This window comes from Globicephala melas, chromosome 9 (genome assembly GCF_963455315.2).
Source record: "Globicephala melas chromosome 9, mGloMel1.2, whole genome shotgun sequence".
In the NCBI taxonomy this organism is placed as follows: Eukaryota; Metazoa; Chordata; class Mammalia; order Artiodactyla; family Delphinidae; genus Globicephala; species Globicephala melas.
This window is the reverse complement of record NC_083322.1, coordinates 6,743,175-6,771,099: the sequence shown is the minus strand read 5'-3', so window position 1 is coordinate 6,771,099 and position 27,925 is coordinate 6,743,175. Positions and strand designations below refer to the sequence as shown.

General features: G+C 50.2%; 1 protein-coding gene across 4 annotated transcripts; it reads right to left on the bottom strand.

Moving 5' to 3' along the window:
- Nucleotides 1-670: 670 nt before the first annotated feature.
- ZNF777 (zinc finger protein 777) lies at nucleotides 671-27,326 on the bottom strand. Of its 4 annotated transcripts, none has more exons than XM_030854152.3 (6): nucleotides 27,186-27,326; nucleotides 21,602-22,462; nucleotides 20,469-20,595; nucleotides 18,263-18,376; nucleotides 5,262-5,513; nucleotides 671-2,116 (listed from the first exon to the last, which is right to left on the bottom strand). In XM_030854152.3, exons 2-6 carry the CDS (start codon nucleotides 22,445-22,447, stop codon nucleotides 960-962), a joined length of 2,496 nt encoding a protein of 831 aa, XP_030710012.1. In that variant the 5' UTR covers nucleotides 22,448-22,462; nucleotides 27,186-27,326; the 3' UTR covers nucleotides 671-959. The 4 variants fall into 4 exon arrangements, with proteins under 4 accessions (XP_030710012.1, XP_030710010.3, XP_060161144.1 ...); XM_030854150.3 differs by lacking the exon at nucleotides 27,186-27,326 and adding an exon at nucleotides 26,449-26,565; XM_060305161.2 differs by lacking the exon at nucleotides 27,186-27,326 and adding an exon at nucleotides 26,093-26,159.
- Nucleotides 27,327-27,925: the final 599 nt, after the last annotated feature.

The following is a 27,925-nucleotide window of genomic DNA, read 5'->3' as shown; positions in this document are numbered from 1 at the left end:
TGCCCCACTGGAGGGTGATTGGAAATGAATACCTAGAAAATGAGGGTGCACCGATGCAGTTAACAAGTCGAAGGAGAGTAATTGGGTGCAACATGCAAATAAAAAGTGTTCTGACTGGTGCCTTTCCCACAGATTGGCACCAGGTGCCTCCGCACCCCTTCCCTACGCCTCCCTACACGGCGGGCACGCCACCCCTCCACCAGCTGCTTTTCAAGCCAGGCAGGAGGGCTTCCTGGGCCTGCGGGAGGCACCCAGCTTCTGCTGCCGGTCTTCCCAGAGCCTTCCAAACCTTTCACTCTCCCTCCTCCCTCCTGAACCCCACTGTCCTCCAGACACCAGGGCGCAGGGAGGATCTGCGCCGGGAGCTCCACCCTCCCGTGGGCTCATTCACCTGTGAGGCTGCTCAGGCCTGCCTCTCCTTTTCGGCTTTATAACGGCGGGATCTGCGCCCCCTTCACCACCCAACACGGGGGATGAGCACAGAAAAAGGACTCAACAGAACCTGTCCACTGACACTAGGCCCATGTACCTCGGCCACCTTCTCAAACCCGCCCCTTCAAAACCAAACAAAAACGGCAAACAGGAAACGCTCGTCTTTTAAAAATTACTCTATTATTATCAAATAGAACCACAGTATCCAAAATGTAATTATAAAGTTCTATCCCCTACTAAGTGACCCCGCCCCGCCCCTCCGAGTGGCCGGCGGCCAAATCACGCCCCCCGTGCTGATTGGTTTCATCCATTTTATTGTCAAGGAAATTAACAGCCCGAAGGGGTTCCCCAGGTCCGCGCTCCTCCCCTGGGGCCCCGGGGAAACGCGGCAGCCAGCGACCTGGTCTCACTACCCCGCGTCCTTGGGAGGAGGGGCGAAGGGAGAGGGGGGCTCACAGCAAAGGGGCTCAGAGGCGCCCCGTCCCCGCCCGCCGGGCTCGGGCGGGGCGACGGGGCGGCCCGCGCGCTCACTCGCCCGTGTGGGTCCGCAGGTGGTACTTGAGCGACTGCTTGTAGCGGAAGCACTTGGCGCAGTGCGTGCAGGGGTAGGGCCGCTCGCCGGTGTGCGCGCGCTGGTGCTCCAGCAGGTGGTGCTTCTGCGTGAAGCGCTTGCCGCACTCGGCGCAGTGGTAGGGCCGCTCGCCTGTGTGGATGCGCCGGTGCTCCAGCAGGTGATGCTTGCGGATGAAGCTCTTGCCGCACTCGGGGCAGGCGTGCGGCCGCTCGCGCGAGTGCACGCGGCAGTGGTTGGTGAGCTTGGACTTCTCGCTGAAGCTCTTCTCGCACTCGGGGCACTTGAAGGGCCGCTCGCCCGTGTGAGTCCGCTGGTGGCGCAGCAGGTGCGACGGGCGGCTGAAGCTCTTGCCACACAGGCTGCAGATGAAGGAGACCTCGTGCTTGCCCGCGTGCACGCGCTGGTGGATGACCAGGCTGATATGCAGGCGGAAGCTCTTCTTGCACTCGGGGCACGTGTAGGGCCGCTCGCCCGTGTGCGTGATCTGGTGCTTGGTGAGGCTGGACTTGTGGCTGAAGCTGCTGTCGCACTCGGGACACTTGTAGGGCTTGGGGCCGCCGCCGCCGCTGCCCGAGCTGGGCGACTTGGGGCGCGGCTTGAGCGCGTGCTTGGGGGCGAAGCCGGGCCCGCGCTCGGGCGAGGCGTAGCCGCCGCGGACGCGGTGGATGCGCTGATGCAGCGTGAGCTGCTGCTTGTGCCGGAAGCTGACCTCGCACTCGGCGCACTCGTACGGCCCCTCCTTGATGTGGTTGCGCTGGTGGATGACGAGGTTGATCTTCAGCCGAAAGCTCTTACCGCACTCCATGCACGTGAAGGGCCGCTCGCCGCGGCGGTTCCGCTGCTGCTGGCTGGCCGCGCCCCGGTTCTCGCCCGGGTGCCGCTCGCCGTGCGACGGGGGCGCCAGCCTCTTCACCGCCGGGTTCCCCAGCTGCAGCGGCGGGGGGCTCTCCTCGCCCTCGGGGGACAGCTCCCCGGGCAGGGGCGGCGGGTACATGCCGGCCTCGTACCTCCCGGACAGCTGCCCGAGGGGCTGCAGGCGCTGCGGCAGCTCGTCCTCGTCGTCCTCGTCGTCTTCGTCGTCCTGCTCCTCTGTCTTGATCACGATGCCCTCTGCTCCGGGGACGCACGGCGGGGGGAGAGAGAGACAAGATGCCGTTAGGTGTTGCCTGACGCCCCTAACCCGGAGGAGGTAAGCCCCGCTTCGCCCTCGCCCGCGGCACTGCGTGGGCATCGTCCACCCCACGGCCTGCTTTCGGGAAAACGCAGCTCCCCGCTCCTGCGGCCCAGGGAAGACGGGCCGGCTGCGGCGCCTGGCTCAGGAAGGAGCCCAGGCCTAAAACGGGCCAGTCGGAGACCTGCCTTGGAATTTCATGCAGAGGAAGCAGGGACGATGGCATCCTCGTGGTGGGACGCGGGCGCTGCGTGTGCCCATCGCCCGACGCTGCTGGCGGGCAGGGACTGGCAGGAAAGAAGGCACGTAGACGCAGAACCCTCCGGAGAGGCAGCGGGTCCAGGGCGCCTGAGGTTGGCATACCCGAGGACCTACCAGCTCTCCAAGCCGATAAACACCCCTTTCTTACTTAAGCCACTTGAGGATTGGCTTTCTACCGCCAGAGTCAAAAGGGTCTTGACTCATCAAGTTCCCAACCTCGTCCCCCTCTGTGGTCTCGCCTCCCTGAACTCTGCTCAGCCTCGCTGGTCTCCTTTCCTGGACGCGCCTGGAGAGTTCTCCTCAGGTGTCTTTACTGACCCTCCTCCGTGTCTCCAAATCGTGCCCATTACTTAACACCCCGCTCCAATCCTGTCTCCTCCTGAAAACATTGCTTGACCATCCCGACCTGCATCCCTCAGGCCCCCCTGAGCCGCTAGCACGTGCAGGGCGCCTCCCCGAGACTTAAGAACCCCGCCTCCTGACGGGGCACCTCACCTGCACAGGTGGATGACTCACCTGCACAGACTCTACCAGCCCTGACCCTGAAGCTGGGGTGGGGGGTTTCCTCTGCCTTTGCCACAAGCTCAGGTGTGCAATGCCCCACACGCGGTGAGTGTTCCACGAACATCCCAAATGGTGGATGTCCTCCTCCGCCACCGGCCCTCCACCCTCTAGCCTGGCCCTTTAGGACCTAAGATGCTGGCTGTTCTACAGGGTCCCTGGAGAAGTCCGAGAGAAAAGGAGAGGCCTCCAGCACCTATTTGAATTTTCTCAGGTGCCTTGAACTCACCTGGCCCTCCCTAAACACTTAATTGGGGAGCTCTATTTTTAGTCGCCGACTTTGTGTGACATGAGAAAGTCATTCACTTTTGAGTCCACCTGTGAGATGGAAGATGCAATACCGTAGTAGTCTGCATCTGCAGAATTCTCAAAAGCAAACAAATGAGAACTTTTTCAAAGCACCTCACACCTATGCTCTCTCATGCTCACAATATCTTATGGGAGACGTCAAGCAAGAATTATCCCCATTTCACAGACTTGGGGCATCCGAGCTTGGCACTATCAAGTAATGTCTCCAAATAAATAAAGTCAGACCTTTTCAGAGCTTGCAATTTAAGGACCAGCTAGTCTGTCCCCTCAACTGATAAGGAAACTGAAGCTGGCAGTGTTCGTGACCTGGCCAAGGTCTTCAAGTTTGTCAGTGACCGCTAGGCCACAGCACTTCCAGCTACTCCTCTGAACCCAGTTAAGTGGCAGTGTTAAAATCAGAACACAGGTGTGCCAAGTCCCAGCTCAGGCCTCCCGTCGTAAGACAATGCTGCCTCGGTCCTGTCAGGACTCTCAGCAGGAAGTGACCCAGAACATCCCTGGAACACGAGGCTTAAAAGATCAGGAAGGAGGAAGCAGCTTCAGAGGTTGGTAACTCATTGCCCTGGTGTTTAGCCTGAAAATAGGGTTGTTTATGAAAGGCAGAGGGGGAAGTATGGGCCTTGGAAGATTTAAACTCTCCTTGAGTTTCCAAGTTGTTTTTTCTTAATGAAATAAGAATGAAACAGTTGGCCCTAAAATTCAGGTCTCGAAATCCCACAAAAAGCTTACAGTATTACTAAATGGTACTAACAGAATTAATGGGAGTGTTCAAAGGGCAATCTGGAATTGCTCTTATGAAGCTCCCATTCAACGAATTCTCACAACTTGCCTTGTGTCTTTCACTATTCTCTAATGAAAGACAACACGGTATATTAAGATTTCTCGAATATCATGCAATTATTTAAATATAAGCAGTTAGGTACACATCTTTTGACCAAGAACAATGTCCATATTTTATGTGCAAAAAAGCAAACTGCAAGGGTTAAAATAAAATGAAAAAAAAATTTTTAAATCATCAAAATAATACTTTTAAAAACCTAAATAAAATGGATGTGGATACATTTCTAAGTATAAATAATATAGTAACTGATATGATGGCTAATGACTCTTTTGCACATAAACATACAAAAACCAAAACCCAAGTGGGTTCTACCAAATTTTCAAGGAGCACGCAGAATTCCTATCTTACACACTATTTTTAGGATACAGAAAAAAGGAGCAAAAGCTTCCCAGTTCCTTTGATAAGTCTAGTATAATCTTAATGATGATTCCCGAAAAGTTCAGGTTCACTTCATTTATGAATATAGTTGTAAAATTCCTGAATAAAATAGCGGCTAAGTCTAGTAGTGTATTTAAAAAAATACACCACAATGATCAGACAGGGCTTTTCTCCGGCCTGCGAGGATGGTTTAGCATCAGAAAACTGACCACAAAAGATGTCCTGGCCGTGCTGCTGCAAGGCCGCTTCCTCACTGTTTCCTTGTCCTCCCAGGGAGCAAGGATGTGCAGAATGGTGACCCTGAGGCCTTGCGATTAAACAAAAATGATGCCTAGATTCTACCAGAGAAAGCAGCCTCGGCCATTTACAAAGATGTGCTCTTCAAGGGTGGAAATCTTCAAGCCAGTTGAGGCTTCCAGTGTGACAAGGGAATGACCAAGGACACGTCAGGAGATGGAAGTTCTAGCATTGCCACTAGTGTGGGACCTTCTCTGCCTGTAGAGGGAGGGGGCCGGAGAGATGATCTCCGCCAGCCCCTGATGTCCTCATCTGACCTGGTCTTTGGCTGTTAACACCCTCTTTCCTTGCCGGGAGACGGATGCTTTTAAATCCCGAGGCAGGGAAGCTGTACCTAAGGCCATGGTCGGTTCTGTCACACCTGCTGAGCCCTCAGTGTCACAGTACCTCTCTAAAGGAGACCACAGCTTCCCCACAGGCACCAGCCCCCCACTCACCCGCGCAGTTTCTCTGCTGTGCCAGCATCTGCTTGAGCTCACTGAACTCGCCTGAGCTCTCCGTGGACGCCTCCAGCGGGTTTTCCGGCTCCTGCATGTCCAGGTCCGGCTGCTCGCCGCACGGGTCCCCCAGCTCCGAGTCCTGGAAGCCATGCTCCTCCACCTGGCCCATCAGGGGCTCCGGCGTCTCCAGACTCTCAGAGCCCTCGTCGTTGGTCTGCACCTCGATCTTAATCACGATGCCGTCGTGAGCTGAGAAGGTGGGGGCGGGGTGGGGGGAGGGCAAAAGAATCCAGAACATGTTCATTCCACCTGCCCAGGGTTTTGTGGCCCTAGAATTTATATTTCCAAAATTCTTATTTTAGAGACCCTGAAGAAACATCCTGGGTTGGCAGTGAGTAGGCACGGACACTGTGTAGCCTTGAATATGAACTGCAGTCAAGTTAAAAGAGACGCAGGTTTGTTTCCATGACCCCCTATAATTTTAAAATAAGGCTTTCTTTTAGAAAGAGATCCTAATTCCCTTTCCAAGGTTAGGTCAGCCAAAGGCAACAGTTTCTCTGTCTCCCCCTCAACCAGGCTAATAAAGAAAAGGCTAATCATCTGGTCTCCCCGCACACCTTTTCAACACTTCCCCACCAGGTGTCCTACAGATCAGAGGCCCCCAGCCCCTTCCTGGCCCCCGTTTACAGGCATAAGAGGGGCTGCAGGGTTAGTTTTTCGTTAAACAGCATCTGATTACGCACATGGCCCTGACATTTTTTTTTTAATCTGCCTGTACATCTGTAGGTTAATTTCAAATGTCGTTACACACATAGGCATCACTTTCAATAAACAGGATTCTAGCGCACATTTTTGTTCTTTAGTGCAGTATTTTTTCCCCTTTTAACTTGCCTCACTCCCCACTCGACAGGTGCGACCTTCCCAGGTAATCCTCGTAACTGCCCCCACACTCTTCTCTATGCTTATGTAGTGATTTACCACAGCACGTTTACATCTATGTTTTTCCTTTCTGGCCATTACAGGTTTAAAAAAAATAAAACTGCCTTATACATAATCCTCTGTTGCTTTTCTCACCCAAATATTGTGTAGAAATCCCCTCACACCGATTTCTGTAGGCTAACGCGTTCCTTTTCAAAGCTGCGTGCATTCCATGGTGAGGATAATACAGCAACGTGCTCCACCATTTCCTCATTGACAACATTCACTTTCCGCTGCCAGGCTTTTGCCATGAACAACACTGCCATAAACATGTGTTTATATCTCTAACCATAAAATAGTGCTTTTATTTTTATGAGAGTCCCAGGAGTGGGACTGCAGGGTAAAAAATTTAAAATATTTTAGATTCTGACAGGTGTCATCAGACTGCTTTTCCACAGGCTGTGACTATTCACATTTCTACCAGCCCTTTTCCCCACGTGCCTGCTGGCAAGACACCACTGCTCTTTTTAATATTCCTCAGTCTGATGGGTATAAAGTGATAACTTACTGATACTTCAATTCTACTTCCCTGACGAGGGTAATTTGAATATCATTTCTTTTATTTATTGGCCTTTTAGAGTTGATTCTATGTGAACTCTGTTCTGTCAATTGGTCAGAGTCCTTTGATTTCCTGTATTAAAGATAACCCATTTTCTCTTACTGGCATTTCAAATATCTCCCCCAAATCTATCATTTGTCTCTGTGTTACCTTTTATCATATAACTTTCCTAAAGTTTTCATCTTGTCAAATATGTCCCTCTTTCTTACGGCTCCTGGGTTTTCTTAGTTAAGAGGGTCTCCTCTGGTCCTAGATGGTTCATCTGATCTCCTAGATTTTATTCCCAGGTTTTTATGGTTTTCTTTTTTACATTTAGCTCTTTATTCCACCTGAAATTTCTTTTTATCTTGTGTATAGTGTGAGGTAGGGGTCAACTTTATTTTCTTGCATCTGGGCAGAGCTGTGCTAGCATAAAGCCCCTTAAAGGTTGAAACTCACTGTTAAGGAAATTATAAACATATATGCATGAACATATTCATTCATCCTTTGAATGTTTATTCAATAGCTATTTATTGAGCACCACCTATGTGCCACGCATGTTCTAATGGTGGGACACATCAGTGAACAAAACATAGCTCCCTGCTCTCCTACATCTCACATAAGGCAGTAAACATAGTTAATAAATTATATATATAATATATATTATTTATTATATATAATAAATTATATGGTATGTTAGAAGGTGATTAAGTGCTGTGGAAAAAGGAAAAGGCACCAGGAACCCAGTGAATGAAGCCCCTCACTGTCCTTCACCGTATCCACTTGTCCCGCCCACACTAAAGTGAACGTTGCCCAGAAAGCAGACCGCCCAGTCATGCTAGCAACTGATGCCACATGACCTAAAGCTGGGTTCTTTCGGATGCCTGGCAGTCCTTTAATTCCTCTCTGATCAGCCAAGTAATCGATTCCCAACAGCTGGGGAGCGGACCGCATACAAAGCAGCCCTAATGTCCCAGGTTGCACTCCGCACAGCCTCCCACGCAGACCGTGCCTACCTTCCCTCCAAGTTGACTCTCCAAAGACATCTTCATCCTATTCTCTGTCTTACAAAAAACATAAAGTCATCCACACTCAGGTCCTGGGTCTCCTCCTGCTCCAGCTCGACGTCATCCCCCTGCATCCCCTTCCTCCCGTGTCCCTCCTCCGGCCTCCTCTCTTCTGGGCTCTGCACGACATCCGCAACTATGACTCCAGCGTCGGAAAGATACCTTCCCTGACTTCACAACTCCTGAAGGTATTTTGCTTGCCTCCTCCCTAAGATAAGTTTTTAAAACCATGTACCCGTTTGCACCTTTTTGAATAAATAGACAAAATGCTTCAATCACTGCTAAGGATGTAATTTCTGGAGTACTGTAAATATTGATATTTTAAAATAAACTCTTCCATTGCCATTTAATGTTGCCAATGGAATCTAAGAACCCTAGCAATTTAAAACCCACCATTATTCACTTAAAAAATACACGAACAAGTTCTTCTTTGATACTTGGAGTTTTAAGATCATCCCTTTTCACCATGGACTTCTATTTCCATTCCCACTTTACCCACAGAATTTTAGCCTAACAGACCATATTTATGCTTAGGTGCCTTCCTAATCAGCTCATCTACTGCACAGAAATGCGTATGTAAATGGAAAGATTAATTTTGCTTTCACTTCCAATAACCACAGGGTTCTAAGTGTTACTTGTCTGCCTGGCTTAAGTCATCCTTAGTTATTATTATTGTGGAATGAAAAATAATTATTCAAGATAGGAAACAAAAAACCTGTAGGAAATGTACCTCTTACAAGGATGCATAGGGACTTTTTCCCCGATTAGTTCATTTATCTGAGAATGAATATTCTTATTGCTGGAATCAGACAGCGTTCAGAATAAAATCTGCTCCTATCTTTCATTTTTATAAATATAACCATTGGAAGAGCTCATTTACATAGATCTGTAGCTGGGCTGGTGGGAGCTTTGTTACGGAATCATCACTCCATTCTCTGAACTTCTGAATTATAAATACTGCAAAAGCACATGGTTAACATATCATCAAAAATTGTTTTTAATGACCTATTAGCTGACAACTTAATTAGGTTCTCTTTCAATTTTGTCGAAAGCTAAGTATTCCAAACGATCTAACTTCCAAAAGGATTCGCCATCCAGGCCCCAGAGCCACCAATGTACTTCTGGTTCTGTCCCCCAACATTCTGGCTTGTCTCTTTGTTTCGTGAGCCAGAGGCCTTTTTATACATCAGAGAAACACTCCATAGTAAGGCAGGATGGGCAGGAGGTGCCTCCTCTTTTGTTCTCAGTGGTAGGAGACATGGGACATGGGACCAACACTAGAGGGGCCGCAGGTGTCGAGCGCCCTCACTGACACGCTTTATGAAGGACAACAGATGGGCAGAGACTTGGAAGCTGAACCCGCAAAGCCCTCTGTGTTGTGCCTTCTTGGAAAGTCTCTTGTACCCCGGGGAATGGGTACTGCAGCCTGAAGACCACTGCCTTCCCATCCTGACCTCTCCTCAAGACCCCCACTCCACCAGACGTCCCAGGCCGCTCCTAGCCCATCGTGAGCGTGCTCTTCTCTGACCCCCCAAGCACTCGTCTGCCCCTCTCTATGGCATCTAATTCTTTTGCCCTTGAAATGGGCATCGGTTACACCTTTTCGTGCCTCTCCCCCGCTTGTTACACAGCAGGGAAACCAGTGTTTCCCACCAAAAAGGTCTCTCTGCCCCAAACAACTTCTGACAACCAGAATGCATTCATAAGCAGTAATCTGTTCTCCCATTAAAAACATTAATCAAAGACACGTACATTGTGGGAATATAGTTTATGACCAAAGGTAGCACTTCAAACCAGTGGGAAAAGGTTTAGGCAAATGAAGTGGAGACAGCTGGCTTCCTGACTAGAAGGAAAAACCAAAAAAAACATCTTCACATATCTCACCTCAAAATAAATTACGGATGAATCAAAACTTTAGACATATAAAATGAAATCATACTAGCATTAGAGAAAAGCACAGCTTTTTCCCCTCTCTCCTTCCTTCCTTCCTTTCTTTCGTTTTTTTTTTTTCTAAACAGCGTTGAGCTGAGGAACAGGCTACCCTGAGACCCTCTGGGACTTCAGAGATTCCTTCTGGAAGCTGTCTGGTCAGTCACACCAAATGTATTAAATGTGCACAACACGTATCAACCATAATCTTTTGGTGTAAATTTTTTGGAAAAAATTTTTTGTAGCTTTGCCTTGACACTGTTTGGTGATAAGAAACATTTAATTTGTGATAGGTTGTTAATCTCTGTAATCAAATCTCTTCATAAGAACTCTTCTGAGATGGGAAAAATCTCTCCTACAAATTGTTTTCAAACGTATTAAATGTTTGTGGACACTAAATTTAATAATTAATGAAGCTGGTATAATGTTATATTGGGAGACACAGTTAAACATTTAATTATTTACATTTTGTAATTTTCTGGAGCAAAAAATACCTTATTTCAGCTTTCAGATATTTTTATAGATTTTTGAAAAGCTCATAGGTCTATGGCCTGTGATCATAATGTTTACTGAATAAAAGAGGCCAAGTAAGTATTTCTACACTTGGTATGAAGCCCACCCACCATAAAGAATATTTCTGGTAAATCTGAATACATAGGAACTTAAAATTAATAAATTGGAACACAAAAATTTTAAACAGCTATATCACAGATACACACAAAGGTAAACCATAAATTTGGAAACATATTTGCATACGTAAGACAGACTACAGCTAATATCCTTAATATTTAAAAAGCTTTTATAAATCAATAATAAAAAGATGAATAATCCAAAAGAACAATGGGCAAAGGATAATTCATAAATAAGACATACTGGTGACCAACAAATACGTGAAGATATGCTCAACATCACTCTTACAGAGTGCATGAAAACATCAAAATATTGTTTTTTCTACCCATCACTCCGGCAAATAATAAAAAGATAATACCACCTATTGGCATGGGTGTGGGGAAACAGGTTTTCTCATGTATAGATGAGGGTGTGTAAAGTGGCACAATCGTTTTGAAGGACATTTGCTCATATCTATTTAAGTTTTAAATGGGTATATCCTTTGACCCAGAAAGTCCACTTCTAAATAAGTTTCAGACGAGTACATGAAGATTTACTTATAAAGGATGTTTAATGAAGCACTGAAACTTGTGAAGACTCTAAATGCATATCAATGGGGGTTTGTTTAAAGTATGATATCAATATACAGAATACTACAGTCTGCTACTTAAAAAAGAGACTTACATGTTTTGACATGTAAAGATGTCAAAGATATTTTTGGAAAAAGCAAGTTCTAAACAATGTACTTCTATATTGTTTGAAGAAATTTTTTTAACAATGAGAAAGTATTATATAATTAAGGCTGTGTGTGTGTGTGTGTGTGTGTGCGTGTGTGTGTGTGACTATACGCACATAAATTGGAAGGAATAAGCTGTTGACTCTTCTCTCTCTCTCTCTTTTTTTTTTTTTGGCTACACCGTGCAGCCTGTGGGATCTTAGTTCCCCGACCAGGGATTGAACCGGGCCCTGGGCAGTGAAAGCGTGGAGTCCTAACTACTGGACCGCCAGGGAAGCCCCGATCTGTTGATTCTTAGGGGAGAATTATATGGGACTTTCACTTTCTCTGCATTTTTTCTTTTTGAATTACACTGACGCAACTTCAGAGTTTCATTGGAAAGTAAAAACCAGCGTGGCCACATTAACTTTCTCCACCAGCTCAAAGCACAGAAATGATGGCTGCCATGGGCTTTCCAACATTTTCATGGCTACACTTTCTGTTAGATTTTTTTAAACCTCGGTATATTAATTTTTAAAATCTTCTTTAAAAAGTTATATGTACACATAGGCCAGAGGGATGAAGGGTTCTTCAAACCTCATTTTTAAGAAGCTCCCCTCCACCCCCCAACCTGCTCCCCAGAGGCAATCACTTTCAATTCTTCTAGCTGATTCTTTTGTCACTTATATTCATAACTCTACATAACATAATGGCATTGCTACTCCTTGAGTTTTCAATTTTAAGCATAATCTACTGACTTCCAAGAGCTGGAGGTAAGGACCACCTCTTCCCCAACCATCCACATCTCTTCCAAATCCCTGATTTTTCCCAGCCTGTAATTCTGGTTGAATTAATGTTGGGTGTTTACATGATTGGATTATGTAAGTGTTATTTAAAATTGAACAATGTAGGGCTTCCCTGGTGGCGCAGTGGTTGGGAGTCCGCCTGCCGGTGCGGGGGACGCGGGCTCGTGCCCCGGTCCGGGAGGATTCCGCACGCCGTGGAGCGGCTGGGCCCGTGGGCCATGGCCGCTGGGCCTGCGTGTCCGGAGCCTGTGCTCCACGGCGGGAGAGGCCGCAGCAGTGGGAGGCCCGCGTACCGCAAAAAAAAAAAAAAAAAAAATTGAACCATGTAGCATACTATAAGTACTCTTCTATGCCTGTAAACCTATTTGCTTCCCCTGGAGCTAGTTTTCTTTTCTTTTGCTTAGCTTACTATTAATTACCACTAAGTCAGCTCCAGTGTCTCCCCCCACCCTGCTCTATAACTCTCCTCTCAGAACATCCAAACATAATGGGGATTCCTCGGTTTTACCTACTTGAAGAAAAATTTTCTGGAACCTCTGGTATGCTCCAGTGTGGACTGGTGCCTCCAGATCCACAGCTGTCTTTTGGGGATCCCCTTCGGCAGCACCCCAGGGATTCCTTCCCCTCTCTTGTGCTGGAGCTCCTTACACCTCTTTCTTGGTTTACTTCCTCATTTGGCAAAGTACCTGCCCCAGCTTGAGAAAGGGCGCATGGCAGACCTTGAACATCTCAGTATCTCGATTTCACTCTCATATTTAATTAGATTAGTCTGTCTAGATATCAAATTCTAGAATGTTAGAAAATATTTTCCAATTTTAAAATTTAAAGAATTTTAAAGGAATTATCCTACGGTTTTGTAGCTTCCAATACTGTTGAAAAGTCCAATGCCATTCTAATTCTTGTTCCTTTGTATGAACCTGGTCTTTCTCCCAGAAGTTTGTCAGATCTCCTGGGTCCTCAGTTGCGCTGAAATTTCTTGCTGAAGTATTTAGGGCTGGATCAATTTTCATCCACTGTTCTGGACAGTTGGCGGGCTCTTCGATCTGGAAAGCTGTCTTTAAGCGCTGGGAATTTTTCCTGAAGTCTTTCATCTCTAATTCCCTTCTCCCTGTTTTTGCGATTTTTTTATCCCGATATTTCTATTATCTGGACATTAGACTTCCATCCTTTACTTTTCTTATTGTCTCCCTATTTTCTTTTTTGTCTTTTTGCTCTATTTTCTGGGCTGTGTATTCAACTTTATTTTCTAACAGTGCTACTGAGTTTTTAATTTGCATTATTATATTTTTAATTTCTAAGAGTTCCTTTCTATTTTTTTTTAGATAAGCATTATACTTTTGTCATGGATACATTCACTTCTTTTATCTCTCTAAGGAATATGAAAAAATGTATATTTTAAATGTATAACTATATATAAGTATTTAAACATATTCCCCCACCCACCCCGTATGGTCTCTGTTTCCTTGAAATTTATTTTTTCTGCTTTTTGTCTCCTTTGTCTCTGTATATTAGAGGCTCTTCCCAAATGCCTTGTGGTTCTTGGTTGTCCATTTATATTAAAAGTTGAATAGTCAGAAGAGAATTGCAAGTTTGGTGCATTCAGGTAGGGCTCGGTTTCCCAGCAGGATTGTTTAGCTAGATCATCTCCCTGGGAAATCTCCTGGGCTGGCCCCAAGCATCTCCAGATAAGACTCTTCCAATATCCTGCCCTGAGGGTTTAATCTTGGATGTGAGCATCATTTTGGGATTCAGGTTAGGGAAGAAGGCTAGAGATCTCAACATCTCTGTCAAGCTTCACTCATTCCCTTGCTTTCAACATGGCACCCACCCCAATCACGCCTGGTGTCCACGTCCAGAAACCCTGTTGTTCACCATCTCCAGAGAATAAGCCTTGGTCACCTACCACGGTCGGGTGAGGCAATGGAGGGAAATGGCAGTGTTTAAAGGCCTCTTAAGATGTTTGACCAATGTTCTGTTTTTAGCCTCACCTTTACCCCCATTTCCAAAGACACCTGGAACCTCTGGTACTGCTAGTTCCCGAGTCTTGAGCAGGGATGGGGGTGGAGTGCAAACTGGGTTTCTTCCCTAACACCAATTTTGGATTCTGCTTTCTCAATCAGCGATCACCCAGCCATCTGCTCTCAGCCTTCCAAAACTTAGCTGCCGTTGTCTCCTTGTCCGTTCCTTTTAAAAAAAGTCCCTTCGCTCTCGTTTTAGAAGGACTTGGGGAGGTGGGAGTAAACACACGGTCAATCTGCCACCTTTAACTTGGAGTCTTTCTTCATGCGTTGTTTTTTAAAAAACTTATTTTTACTGAATAAGAAGTAATATACTCTCACTTCTTAGGGATCTTAGTTCCCCGACCAGGGATCGAACCTGGGCCCTCGGCAGTGAAAGTGCGGAGTCCTAACTGCTGGACCGCCAGGGAAGTCCCTACATTATCCACTTCTATACCATTAACTTCCCGTATCAACTGGCTCATTCCTGTCAACATGTCAAACAGGCTTCGGCAATCCCCATCTTAAGCAAACAAGAGTCCCCACGCTGCCCGGCCCGCCAGCGTTTCTCTTCCCCACCCACAGCTACACTGGAACAATCTCCACTTCCTCGCCTCCCATCCACTCCTCAACCCACTCACAGGCTTCCACCTCAGTCGTGCCGCCAACGTTTCTCTTTCTTGCTAAGGTCACTGATGCTGCCAATCTGCAAATCCAATGGACACTTCGCGCAGTCTTTGCCTAACTAAACCACACTGCAGAATTCAACACTGTTACCCACGCTCCCTCCTTCCGGAAACACTCTTCTCTTGAAATACCCAACAATGCACCACCCTGATTTCTTGCTACCTTTCTGGCCACTCCTGTTTCCTTTGCTTCTTCTGGTTCCTCCTCCTTTTTCCAAATCCTACAGCAGTGGTTTTCAACCCTGGCTGCACATGAGAATCATCTTGGAAGCTTAAAAACAAACAAAACTAACACCTGGGCTCCACCCAGACCCAGATATTCCAACTCTCCAAATCTACTCTAACAGTCAGGGCTCCAAGCCAAGGGCACAGGCTGTGCTCTTGCTCTTCTCCCATCCAGGCTGGGAAAGCTGATCCCGTCCACGCTACCAAGGCCCACACGTCTGTCACTAGCTCAGGGCTCTTCTGTGAGCTCCAGCCTCCTTTGTTCAGCTGCTTTCTCAACACCACCTCCTGGACGTGTCCTGGGACCTCACACCTAACGCGTTCCTGTCGTTTCTCTGGGTTGGAACCTCTTGTCGTCCCCCACCTACCCTCTCACTCACGTCACGACCTGGACTCATCCGTGGGACCCCCTCTCCTCATATTCGACATCCGTCAGCCACCGACGCCAAAATACACCTCGCAAATACCCATGGTGCTCCCTGGGCTATGCCAGGCCTCCTACCTGGGCTACAAAGAGAGCCCCCTCGCTTCCAGTCTTTCCTCCCTCTGAGGAGTTCTCTTCCGAGTAACGGGAACTCCCACTTGTGCTTCCACTAAAAATCCCACCTCCTCCGAGGCCTTTGCTGAGCACCTGGTCCCAGTCAGGCCTTTGCTGCTGTGTGTCCCAGAGCCCTGGATGCCTGTCTCCACAACACTATCACAGTGGCTGGCTGTATTTTTACATATGTGGGGTGTTTAGTTTGTTAACATCAGTCTCTTGACATAGTACCTGGTACAAAAAATATTAGATGAACTTAATAATAAACATACAAGTGAAAATATGGTGTAAAAACTCTTCACGTGTGACTTTAGTGGCTGTATAACCGTCTATCATAATGTAATATAATATTTGTACATCTTAATCCATATTTTTGGATTCTTTTCTAGGCTATAGACTCTCAGAAAGGAAATTATTAGGTTAAGTAAATGAACATTTTAAATATTTAAAACATATTTGAAGACCAGAAAATATCAAATTGCTTTTTAAAAAGACTGAAACTATGTACACTGTATGAGAACTTGGATTTCAGCCATGGCTTCTGGCTTGTTTGTTTTATTCTGCTAATTTGTTAGGTGACAATGGTCCCTGGCTTCCCCAGGCCTCCTGTTCGCCCTTAAAGAGCCATGAATGGGAGCCCCGGCTTGGAGGATTTTGAGAGCTGGGTCGCTATCTGAGTCACCTTCAGGTCTCCTTGCCCTTAGGGACCCCAACCATAAATACTAGTTTACTGAATGCATTTACTCAGCCAGTTCCCAAAACTGTCATGTTTGGTGTACTTGGAACCATGAAAATTCTCAATTGGTATCACCCTTTGGGTCTGGCCCAGGGCTGGCCTTGTGGCCACTCTTCTAAGGGGGAGGACACACGAATGACAGGTGACCACTGGCTCTGATAACTGCAGACTCACAGGACAACCCTGCTACCCCGAGGCCAGGGCCTTGCACACACACAGAAGTGCGAGTTTACAGCTGGCCCATGGGGCAGTGGTTCTCAGTCCTCGCCTGTCCTCCCTCCAGTCAGGCTCCTAGTGGCTGAGACGGTTAGTGGAACAAATGGCACATTCCAGCCACACAAGGCAGCCTCTGTGAGGCCGCCACTGCCCACAGAAGCTCCGGCCTTAGACGCGCCTGTGCCAGAACGAACCCCGCCTGGGGCCGAGGGGGTTGGAGTTATTTGCTCTCAATTCTGGCCCCACTTTGTGGGAGGCCCACCTGTGATGAGAGTGTGAACAAGCAGACAGAGGAAGGGGTCCACGTTCCCATCCCAGCCCTTCTAAGAAGATGCTACAAAAGCAGTACCCGGACCACAAAACCCCACGGGGACATCGGATGGGTTCTAGGATTTTTACCACAAACCACCCCTCCCCTTTCTCATTCTTTGCCTCCTAAGCCCTCTTTCTGATTTCTTCTCCTTTGAATCTCTCCGTTCCCACTGACACCTGTTTTTGGATGCGGCCACTCAAACCTTTCACATACACACTTGTTTTCCTCCAAACAAAAGATCACTCTGCCCCGTGCCACACCCTGTCCCACGACACCCACTCTCACCTCATCTACTTTTTTTTTTTTTTTTTGCGGTATGCAGGCCCCTCACTGTTGTGGCCTCTCCCGTTGCGGAGCACAGGCTCCGGACGTGCAGGCCCAGGGGCCATGGCTCACGGGCCCAGCCGCTCCATGGCACGTGGGATCCTCCCGGACCGGGGCACGAACCCGTGTCCCCTGCATCAGCAGGCGGACTGTCAGCCACTGCACGACCGGGGAAGCCCCTCACCTCATCTACTTTTAAATCCATCTTTTTTGTCTTCCAGAATGAATTCAGGATCTGCCTCTTCCCTCCACTTCAATCTCCAGACAAATCTCTAGAGAGTGATGATGGCTTAGGGTTTCTCTGAAACACGCCAGCACTTATTTTTCCTCAGGGTCCTGCCTCTTCTGGAAGTTACCTCTGCTCTCACTCCATGGGGCCGACATGCCTGCATGTGATTCTGGACCTCCTCCTGGTGCCAGAGTCGATGATATTACTTCATACAAGACCTGGCTGTTGGCCCCAGTGAGTTCTCCTGCTAGATTATCCTCCTTTTTCAAAAGACAGGATCACCCATGACATCTGGCTACAAAGGACAAGGATCTCCTCCCACGGAAGACCTTCAAGGGAAGTGATGCAAGGCCAAGGGCAATTCCAAAGAACGAACCACACCCCGAAAGCACTGCCGTGCAAGTGTGAGGGCTGCTGAGCGGCCGCTGGGGAAGGGACGGCTCCCCACGCAGACGGACACAGCAGCTGGCGTGTCCTGGGCTACTGGAACCTGCCGGTCAGCATGCCAAGCCCTGGCTATCAGTACCAGTTTTGTTTCACGGATGAGAAAGCGGGCCTCCAAAAGGCCGAGTAATAAAAACCACAGGGCGAGGACGCAGAGAAGCCAGGGTTCAAGCGCCGGCAGCCCGACGCTGGCGTCTGCACCCGAGCCCGCGGCCAGGCCGGCCTGCGCTTCTCCACCGCCTCGCCTCACTGCCTCGTCTGGACCCCGCCCCACACACTGGAGGATGCTTCGGGTAAAGTCCGTGTCTGTCCCTGTCCTTCCATGCACCGGCCACAGGACTAGGGACGTGGCCCTCCTCTGGGAGCTTGAGGTTCACCCGCACCAGCATCCCGACAAGGGAACGCCTTTCTGCCAGTTTTGGTTCTGTTTCCCGCAAAGAGTGAGGTGACGCTCGGTCGTGTCAAAAGCTCCCCGAGACAATGACCGCAACGGCATTCCTAGCTCAGCCGCTAGGGCCACTGGCGATCAAGGAGGACCCAGGCAGGTCCCAGCACCTGCAGGCTTCCCTGAGGCACTCAGCCTGCTAACACAGCCCTCCGGGGCCCACGGTGGGTTGTAACAGCCCGTGCCGCCTGGCAGCCACTCACCGGCACTGGGGTCCGCAGGCGCCTCGCCCTCTTCTGAGTCCTCTTGCTCCTGCATGGCTGGCCTCTCCCCGCGCTCCATCTGAGACATGAGGTCTGGTTTGGAAATTGCATAGTCTGCGCAGGAGGAAGCAAAGAAGATATCCTATGGGATGAGTTCGCATTGGATGCTACAAAGATGTCACCTGTGTGAGTGCGACATCGGGAGCAGTTGCCCTACCCAAGGCCGGCAATGCTGCAGAAGGAAGCGCCAAGTTTCCAGCCCTTCTCCTCGGTGCACACAGAGTGGGTGTGCGCACGCGTGTGTGTGTATGTGTGTGTGTGTTAACTGCGCCCTGGGTCCTCCCAGCGGCACCAGCTCTGGGGCACCACTTGCCCACTGATGGAAACTGGTCATCTGTGGCTCACAGGTGGCCAATGCCAGCTCAGGTTTTCATGACAAAGGGAGAAGATATTTGAAATTTTATAAATTAAAAAACTGATCTTGATAAAATATAGAAGCCATGAAACAAAACACTGATAGGTTTTTTTTTTTACATTACAAAAAGTTAAAGTTCTTTGGAAATAAATTTACAAGATAAAGAAACTTGGAGAAAATAGTATCACACACACACATTTGTAAAAAATAAGGCAAAGGATTAATGTCCGTAATTATATATAAAGAGCCTCTACAGTTAGTAAAATAAAAAATCAAAGATATGAATGGGTAATTCGTAGAAAATATGCAAATGGCCAATAAACATATTAAAAGATGCACAAGCTCCCTGATCATCAAAGGGATACACGTTACAAGAATGCGGCGTCATTTTTCACCATCAGAAAAGACGAATCTTTACAATAGGAGAACCTCAGTTCCGGCCCGGGTGTGGAGATGGCGTTGTCACACTCTGTTACGTGAACATACACAGCCCTGGGTAGGGCCCGTGGAAGTGCCCGTGACATTGTAAACGACACCCTCTTTCCTCCGCAAACCCACCTCCTGGAATGCATCCCACTGAAATACTCGCGGAAGAGCACAGATAGAGATGCTGATTGCAACCCTCTGTGGCAGTGAGAAGAGGGACTCAGGCTGCTGCGCGTCGATAGTTCTCTATCAACAGCCCAACGGTTCAGCGGGAACACTGCACTGTCTTTCGAGCAGGCCTCCGCGCTGACATGGAAAGCTGTCTCTGACTACTGTTAGGTAAAATAAGTGAAGGATCCTATTTGTGCAAACCACAAACCGCGTGTGCACGCGTGCAGCAAAATGATGAGAAACAATATCGGCCCAAGGGTTCACGGTGGTTACCTCTGGGGAGCGGTGCTGGCTGGGGGTGGGGATTGCTCTTGCTCTTTGTTTTACAAATCTAAATTGTTCCATTTTCACAATTATGTATATACTTTAAAAAGAACAGAAAAAAATAAGAAGTTACCCCATGGAGAGGTATATATGTATAAAATTAACAATTCCAGCAAGGATCAGATTTTCTATACAGCAGCTTATTTAATGTTTTTCTAATTTTTTTTTTGCCCAAAGAGTTCCCCATATCGGAGAAAAGGAAACATATAAGACTAAAGCCTATTTCCCCAGGTCCTCATCCTCAAATACTCCCATTAGCGAAAACAAGACTCCACCGACTGTGGGGTATGAGAGATCCCAGTGAAATCGCGACTCCCTGGCAGGGACCTAGGACGACCGTTTACTCCCCAGGTCATACCTCGTCTCTGCACGAGCGGGATGAGAACCTGGGGGACGTAAGCTCTCAATCGACGACAGTGTTCAGCCACCTAGGCGGCCTATCAGGAGGGCTGGCACCTGTCCTAGCTCCCACACGGGCAAGGTGTGAGGATTAAATGTCATTCTCATAAAGCACCTCACACTGTGCTTAATAATAGTTTGCTGGACAAACTAATTTCAAGATATATATATATATATATATGTGTGTGTATGTATGTATATATATGTATATAGGGGCCATGGGGAAAATAATATAAAGGTGAGAGACTGCTGACGTCTGAGTCTGTCCCCTGGCCCCCGCGGGTAGAGGGGGGGGTCTCTGCTTACGAGCTGTGCTGATCTGTGCTGTGCTGAGGTATGTGGGTATATGGGTGTCTGCTCTCATTTGCTGTGCTCTCGAAAATTGTCTCTGGGAGTTCAGAGCTCCCGGGACTCCTAAGGAACCCCCAGCTAGCAGGCGGGAAGCCGCGGGCAGCGAAGCCGTCTCCTTACCCATGGAAACCAGAGACTCGTAGTTGCCCCGCATCACGTTCTTGTACAGCTCCTTCTGCCACTCGGACAGGTTCCCCCACTCCTGCTCCGAGAAATGGACGGCCACGTCGTCAAACGTCACAGGGACCTGAAACCACACAACAAGCTCAGCTCGGACCAATGGGAAGGCATCACGGGCCCTCAGCCGCCAGATCTGAAGGTTGCCAATGGCTCTGGCCCCCTGGGCCTGTTTCAAAACTCTTAGGACTGGAGTGGGAAAGGCCCAGAGGCCGAGCTGTGGGTTTTCACCAAGGACCTCTCTAGAAATCAGGAGGCTTCAGCCACTGTCCTGGCCCGAGAGAGTCGGGGCCCCGTGATGTCTGGTCCCTTCCCTCTCTAACAGGACAGTCCTTACTGCTGTAAAGTGTGGACCAGCAGCAATGGCACCACTGGGGAATGCTAGAAATGCAGGCTCCCAGGCCCCCCTCGAGACTCACTAATTCAGATTCAGCCTTTAGTAAGCCCAGGTGATTCCTGTACACAATACAATCTGCAGAGTGCTGGCCTAGGCAACACGGTCCACGCGTTTTCCCTCCATGAGGCTGTGAAAAGGGGCCGTGGCATAAAAGAACAGGAAGAAAACCAGTTCACGTTTAAGTGCTTTCCTCTGGGAAACAATACAAAAATCTAACCATCCTGTTTCTTTAGGATACCTCTGGAAATCATATTTTTACTGGCGTTAACGTGATTTATGAGTTTACTGATAAAAATGCTGAGCAGGACACCGCCCTGTAACGTTTCACCACGTCCTCCCTCCACCTCCACGGGGAACCACACAGGTTCACACTTGTCCACAGCTCGACCACTTGGCCTTCAATTTGCCTTTTATCCTCAGACATCACAGACTGAACGCCTTCTACACTGACAGCCCCCATCACTAGGTCGTCTCTCTAATCTATAGCCTATGCTTTTATCAACAGGAGAAATCATTTGGTTTTGCTGCGTCCTGTTCTCAGCAATGTGAAGTTGGTGACTAGGTATCATCATACTGTTTTCCTTCTTAACCACGGCTTTCCCTTTCTTTGATATTAAATTCCTAAAACACATTCCAGTCCCGGTCACTCCTCGGGAAGCCCCGGTTGGGATAAAGTTACCTTGGGAACTTCTCCATTGCTGCCCGGGGGCAGCCGTAGAATCCAGAAGTTTCTGTTCTTCAGCAGGTTCTCCATGTTCTCCAGCCGCCTCTGCAGCAGCCCGTACTCCTGCAGCAGGGTCCCCAGCACCACCCACTTGCTCTCCAGGTGGTTTGCAAACTCCACGGCCGTCTTCTCACAGTCGGCTATCTTTTTCTCATTTGTCCCAGTCCTGCCCTCCAGGGTCAGGAGCCGCATGGCTTGGGCCTCCAGTTTCCTCTCCACCGCTTGGACGGCAGCCCACACGGCCAAGCGGGTGATCTCCGCCGTTGGGAGTGGTGTGTCCTTCTGGGCCGCAGAAGAGATCTGGAAGGGGGTGTCCTTTTGGGAAACCGGGCTCTGGAGCAGGGGGTCCATGTCAGTCTCGGGAACTGTGGGGGAAAGGGTCAAGGGGTCTCTCTCGGGAACTTCGGGGGAGTGGAGTGGGGCTTCTTGATGATGGGTGGAGTGGGAGAGAAGCGAGATCTCTGGTTCAGCAGCAGCTGGGGGTAGATACGGGGCCTCTTCTTGGGAAGTCAGGGGGCCCTGGATCTGAGTCTCTTGCTCGGAAGCGGCAGGATACAGGAGTGAGGGTCCCTTCTGGAGCACATGCGGCATTCGGCCAGAAGTCTGTTGCTTGGGAGCGCTGGGAGTCTGGGGTAGGGAGCCTTGCCGGGGAATGGCGGGAGACAGAGAAGGAACTTCTTTGGGGGGAAGAACGTGGGATTGGAACAGAGTTTCTCGAGGGAGTCCAGCAGGGGCCTGACGCGGGGTTTCCTCTTGCACAACGTTGGGGAATGACAGAGGTGAGGAGCGTTGGGTCTCCATGTCCAGCTGCTGGACCTGTGTTCCAGAAAGAAAGGACAGGACTGAAGGCCAGAGTCTCCAGCTGGCAAATAAATCCCCCCAAATAAGCACCTACATTAAAAGGGCTTCAGGCTTCGCAGCAATAAGATATGTTCCATGGACATGAATCTCTTCTCGAGACCCTAGCATTGATCTACACATCAATGACAACTGCTAATAACAACAAATAAAAGATGGTTATGCCACCTTCTGCTTCTACAGAGCCATGTCCTTTTTCACAGCATACACTGCACAGGTGTCATCTCGTGAGCAGTGGTGTGGAGAGGAGGAAGGATACTGGCCTTGAATCAGAACACTTGGCGTTCAGTCCTGTCTACACCAATGCTGCCCGGGTTACCCTGGCCCAATTATTCAACTCCTCTGTTCTCAGCGACCTCAGCCACCAAATAAGGGTCATTAACACCTGACCCAGCTGCTGCCTCACTGAGTTCTTCGAGCATTGAGCGTTACATAGAATGAAAAACAATAGAGCAGAATTTTGTCAATGCCAGGCTAGCCTAAGACTGCCAGCAAGCTGGGGCTGGTTCTGTCAAGGCACTTACCCCGAAGGTGAGCTTGACATCCAGTCCCACCGCTTCTACTTGTATTATCAGGCAGTCGTGGTACCCATGCTCTTTCCCTCACTTTGTCCAACAGCGATGACACACAAGTACCTTAAGCTTCCCAGACTCCTTGATAAAATCTGCACTGTTGACTTAATAACATTTCTCAAAGGGTTGATATGGTAGAGGTTTGCCTTTGAGGCACGGTCAGTGGACCCAGCCCCTGCTGGAGAGGCTGAACGGGCTACCGTGCATTCAGGCTGGCTCCTGCTACACACAGAGAAGACAGACAGACAGACACTGAGACAGGTGTGGGAGTGGCCATTCAGACTCTCCTGAGGGAGCCAAGGTTCCCAGGGCTGATGGTCCCCGGCGGGTAGGTGGACCCTGGCCATCCGGAGTCCTCCCCATGGCTCATGAGCTGGGGAAAGAGGAGGAAAGGAGGCCTGGAAGGACCAGAAGCAAAGCTGAAGTCAACCAGTTCTGAGAGCTGTGTCAAGGTTGGTGGGGACCAGAACCAGAATAAAGACCGAGTCCTTCAATTACTTGAAGGGGGTTTCAATTATTCACACTCTCCCCATTCCCCACCTTGCCATGTCCATGTTCAGGGAGTGCTTGTGTCATCAAAGAAGTGAAGCCAAGGTCTTCTGAGTGACCAGCTCTGTATCTGTCTATCCAGAATGTCAGCATGTTTACTGGAACTGAACGGAGTTTCTTCCATATCAATGTTTGTCCATTCCCTCATACCCTTCCTTCGCTCAATCTGCTGAATGGCCGATTACTGTGTGCCATACAGAAGTGGGCTTTAAAGTAACTGAAATGTCCCTTTTCTTCGTTTGAAAATTAGCATATTCCTGGTGTCCACTCTGAAATACAGTACGTGCCCAACAAATGTCTACTGGACGAATAGTATAAATGACCGGGTTACAAAGAAATTATTAGAGTTAATAATGAAGTGCCTTGCGTCATCTATCAAAGACTCATCTAAACCTATTTATACCTTCTGTTGCTTTCTTTCTTTCATTTGTTCATTCATTCACTTATGTGTAGCTTAACTGAGACAGCATCACGCTTTTAAGACAAGGATGGAAGATTTAAGGCCTTGTTCAGGCAGAAGGTTTTTGAGATGGTACGACCCAATAGCTTTGCAGGGAACCAGATGTGAGGGCTAATTAGTCAGCCCTGACAACTCTCTGGCATTTATGCGCCATGAACTGTGTTTTAAAGGATTATCTAATTTACTCTCCACAAAACCCTATAAACAGGGACCACTAGAATTCTTATCCACACTTAGCACAGGAAGTTGTGGAGGCTTGGAGAGGCCAAGTAACTGGCCCAACGTCACACAGCAGTCTGGCTCCAGAGCCTGGGCTTCCGCCTACACTGTAGGTCGCCTCTAGGCCTCATCTGTCAGATGAGACAGCTGGTCAGTATGTGTTCTGAATCCTCTTTACCTCTAAGATTCGGAGGCTTGGAGATTAAACAAAGACCTGTGGGAAGGTCCTGCCCATAGACGTTTCCATCTAATGCTGGGGTCAGGGACCCCTTTGAAAAGCTGATGAAAACTATGGATTCTCCCCCTCAAAAAACACACATGGGCACATACGCCAAATCCTGCGAACACTTTCAAGGGAATCACAGAGCCCTGAAACTGAAGGCTTGTCGACAACTAAGCCACCTCTCAACTCTTCACAGGCGAGGGCAAGGCTGGACGACCTCTGGGATAGGAGCCTCAGACACAGGGAAAGTGACGAGCATAATGCAACACAACAGGCACATGTATGGCCCTGTCCTCACAGGGGGATTAGGGTATTTGCCTACAACTAGTAGGAGGAAGGGGAAATCCCCAGGGGCCAAGTTAGTCCCCCTGAGTAATACAGGGGCTTAACTGAAACAATGAAGAGAAGCTTCAGGACAGTAAATTACGCCATTAGCGCAAGACATCTTTGCTAACTAGTCTACTCAGAGCTCAAAGGAAAATACCAGTTCTTTGCTCTCTATTATTAGACCGTCTCTGTCCATTTCTGGATTTGGAGGACTGTAGAGCAATGAGGGGCCACAGGAGCACATCCCCTCCGCCACACCCAAATAAAAGCCCCTTGCTGTAATTTCACCAGTCCCAGTAAACCTGTGGCTTGATACCACCCTAAGCAGAAAGAAATGGCCAAAGAGAGGAATGGAGCTGTAAATATAAAATGTGAGATTAACAAGCCTGCATTCGCAAACTCTTGGGGGCAGGGGGAGAATTCTTCTGGTTCTCATTTCACAGGATTTAACCCACCTTCCCTACCCCATGTATCCTAAGAGGATGGAGTCTCCAGGATTCATTCATTGGCAGAAAAATACATAATCACACCTGACTTATAAAGAAAACCATGCCACTGTCTTGTATGACCCAGTGTGGTTCACCCAGAATTATATACCTACCATTCAAGGGTCCTGGAGATCTAAGCATTTAAAAATCATTTTATTTTATTTTCCCAAGAGTTTTATTATTCATATTATCATTATCATTCTTATTATTATGATCATTTTTTGTAAGACCTGAGAGGCTCTTTAGAAAGTCCTATATCCCGACCCCTTCCTGCACACAACAGGAAACTGAGGCTCAGGGCACTGCCCCCCATGCAGCAATCCTCCTCACAACACGGCTACTGCATCTCAAAGAGCAGGTCTGAGGGGAGACTTTGAGACTGATTTTTAAGAATGGTCCACTGAAGAGGCAAACCAGCCCCCAAACCCTTAGTAGCTTGCTCCCCAGACCCCATCCGTCTGGACACCCAGAATTCAACCGGGTCCCCCGGACGCAGAGACTGGAGGCCGAGGCGCCCGAGCCCGAGGGTCACCTGCTCCTCACACCGGGGACGCTCGGCTGGGCGCTGCCCAGCCTCCCAAACGGCCGTCACCTCCCCCCCGACGGGCCGCGTCGCCCGCGCGCCGGCCCCGGCCCCCACCCCAGGGGAGGCCCCCGCCAGGGCCGCCCCCTCCCCGTCCAGGCCCGCGGCCCGGAGGCAGGTATTTTTGCGGACGCGGGCGCCGAGCCATGGTTGACTCGCTACGTGACCTTGGGGCAGGCAGGGCCGGTCGCCGCCAGGTGTCCGTGCCTCAGTGTCTCCGTTCTGCGAAATGGGGAGAGCCGCGTCAGCGCCGCGCTCCGGCCGCGAGAGTCTCGGCGGGGCCGAGCTCTGCGGAAAACGTGCGGCGGCAACCCCGACGGACGCAGCGCCGGCTCCGCAGAGAACGAGGCGCGCCGCCCGGGTGCCCGCCTCCGGGCCCGCGTGCGTGCCAGGCCACAAGCGTCCCCTCAGCCGCGCCCGGACGGCGGACGGCTCCCCGCGCGTAGCCCCCGCCCCCACCTAGCAGGGGCGCGCGAGACCTCCGATTCCCCCGCCCCCACGTCGCGGCGTTTCCGTCCCTTACCGAGACCCCAGGCCGGGCCGCCGAGCCCGGGACGCGCAGGCCGTCCCCAGGGCCCCGAGTCCGCGCGTCCGTGCGCGCGCGGGCCGCCCTCACCGGAGCCGGGGCCGCCTCGGCCATGGCCCTGTGCTGTCCGGCCCGGGCCGGAGTCGCCGCCGCCGCCGCCGCCGCGCGGCCCCACGCAGGCCGGCCCCTGGGCTCTCCGCAGGCGGCGCCGGCCCGGCCCGGCCTTCCCCGCCCGGGCTCTCGCGGCCGTCGGGCCCGGCCTGCGCGGGGCGGGCGGGGACGGAGCGGCCGAGCCCGGCGGCGGCGTCGGAGCGGGTCGCGCGGCGGTGCGGGCGGCCCGGCGGGCTGCGCCCCGGCCGCGAGCTGGGCCCCGGCCCTCAGCACCGGCCCCTCTGCGGCCGCGGCTGCGACCCCGGCTCCGGCCCCGGCCCCGGCTGCGAGCTGCGCTGCCGTCCCGGCGCCTCTTCAGCAGGGGAGCTGCACAGCAGCTGCCATGTTGATACAAACTGCATCCTGGGAGGCATGTCCCTCTCAGGCCGTTTAAAGAGAAACACTCCGAGGCTCGTCGGAGGCTGCAGGAACCCAGACAGCTCCATCTACAGCCGGTAGGAGCGAACAGTGTCGAGCGAGCAGCCAGGCGGCGACGGACACGCCCTGAGCCCCGGGCCAGCCCGTCGTGCCGCCCGGGCCGAACCGCTCGGGCCTCCCACCCCCCGGGGCCCCCGGCCTCTCACCTGGGGTCCTCGCCTCCTCGGGCACCCTAGGGCGAGACCCGGAGGCAGGAGAATGGAGGAGAAATAACAGCGCGCGGCCGAGGCGACGTGCTGGGGTCTGGAGGCGGCTTGATTGGCTCCGACAGCCTTCCAACCGCCGGATCCTCCCGCTCCTCTCAAACCCAGAACCCGGGTCGTTCCCTTTCAAAACCTGCGCTCACAAAGGGATCTAAAAAACCCGTCACACTAAAGAAAGCCCGGAGTTCATGTGACCGGCTCCGTGCAGCCCCGGTTCCAGGGGAGCAAGGGGGTTGGGTGCTTTTGTGAAACGCCCGAGTGTTGTTTTCGACCTGAAAGGACAGAATGCCGAGAATCAGAGAGAGAGCTGGGGCTGGAGGGGGCAGACCCGGCGTCTGGGAGGAAACTGAGGCCGGGGGCGGGGTGGGGGGGGAAGTGACTTGTTTACCCCAAGTTGCTCCTTCGGTCCCTTGTAGGAATGCTCTTTCTAACCAGCAGAGCGATCCCAAAAGGAATGGGAGAGCCTGGAGCTGGCGACTCCCTTTCCTGGACGGGTTCACTTATACACATTTTTAGGGAGTACGTACAAGGTGGCATGAACGGGTAATGACCTGAAAAAGAAAGTATAAGCAGGCCTCCTGGTTACAAGTGATGAAAACCCAACTGGAACTAACTTAAGAAGAGACAAAAGTAGACTATATTTGTTCACCTAAAGGCACGGGGGGGCGTGGTGGTCCCGCCCA

Excerpts from the sequence above, each read along its gene's own strand:
- ZNF777 (XM_030854150.3), bottom strand. The coding sequence starts at position 26,565 with ATGGCCGAGGCGGCCCCGGCTCCGGTGAGGGCGGCCCGCGCGCGCACG. Across the intron at positions 5,514-18,262 it reads GCCTGCGGACCCCAGTGCCG|CTCACGACGGCATCGTGATT; the intron begins GTGAGTGGCTGC and ends CCACCTTCTCAG. Across the intron at positions 2,117-5,261 it reads ACAGCAGAGAAACTGCGCGG|AGGGCATCGTGATCAAGACA; the intron begins GTGAGTGGGGGG and ends TCCCCGGAGCAG.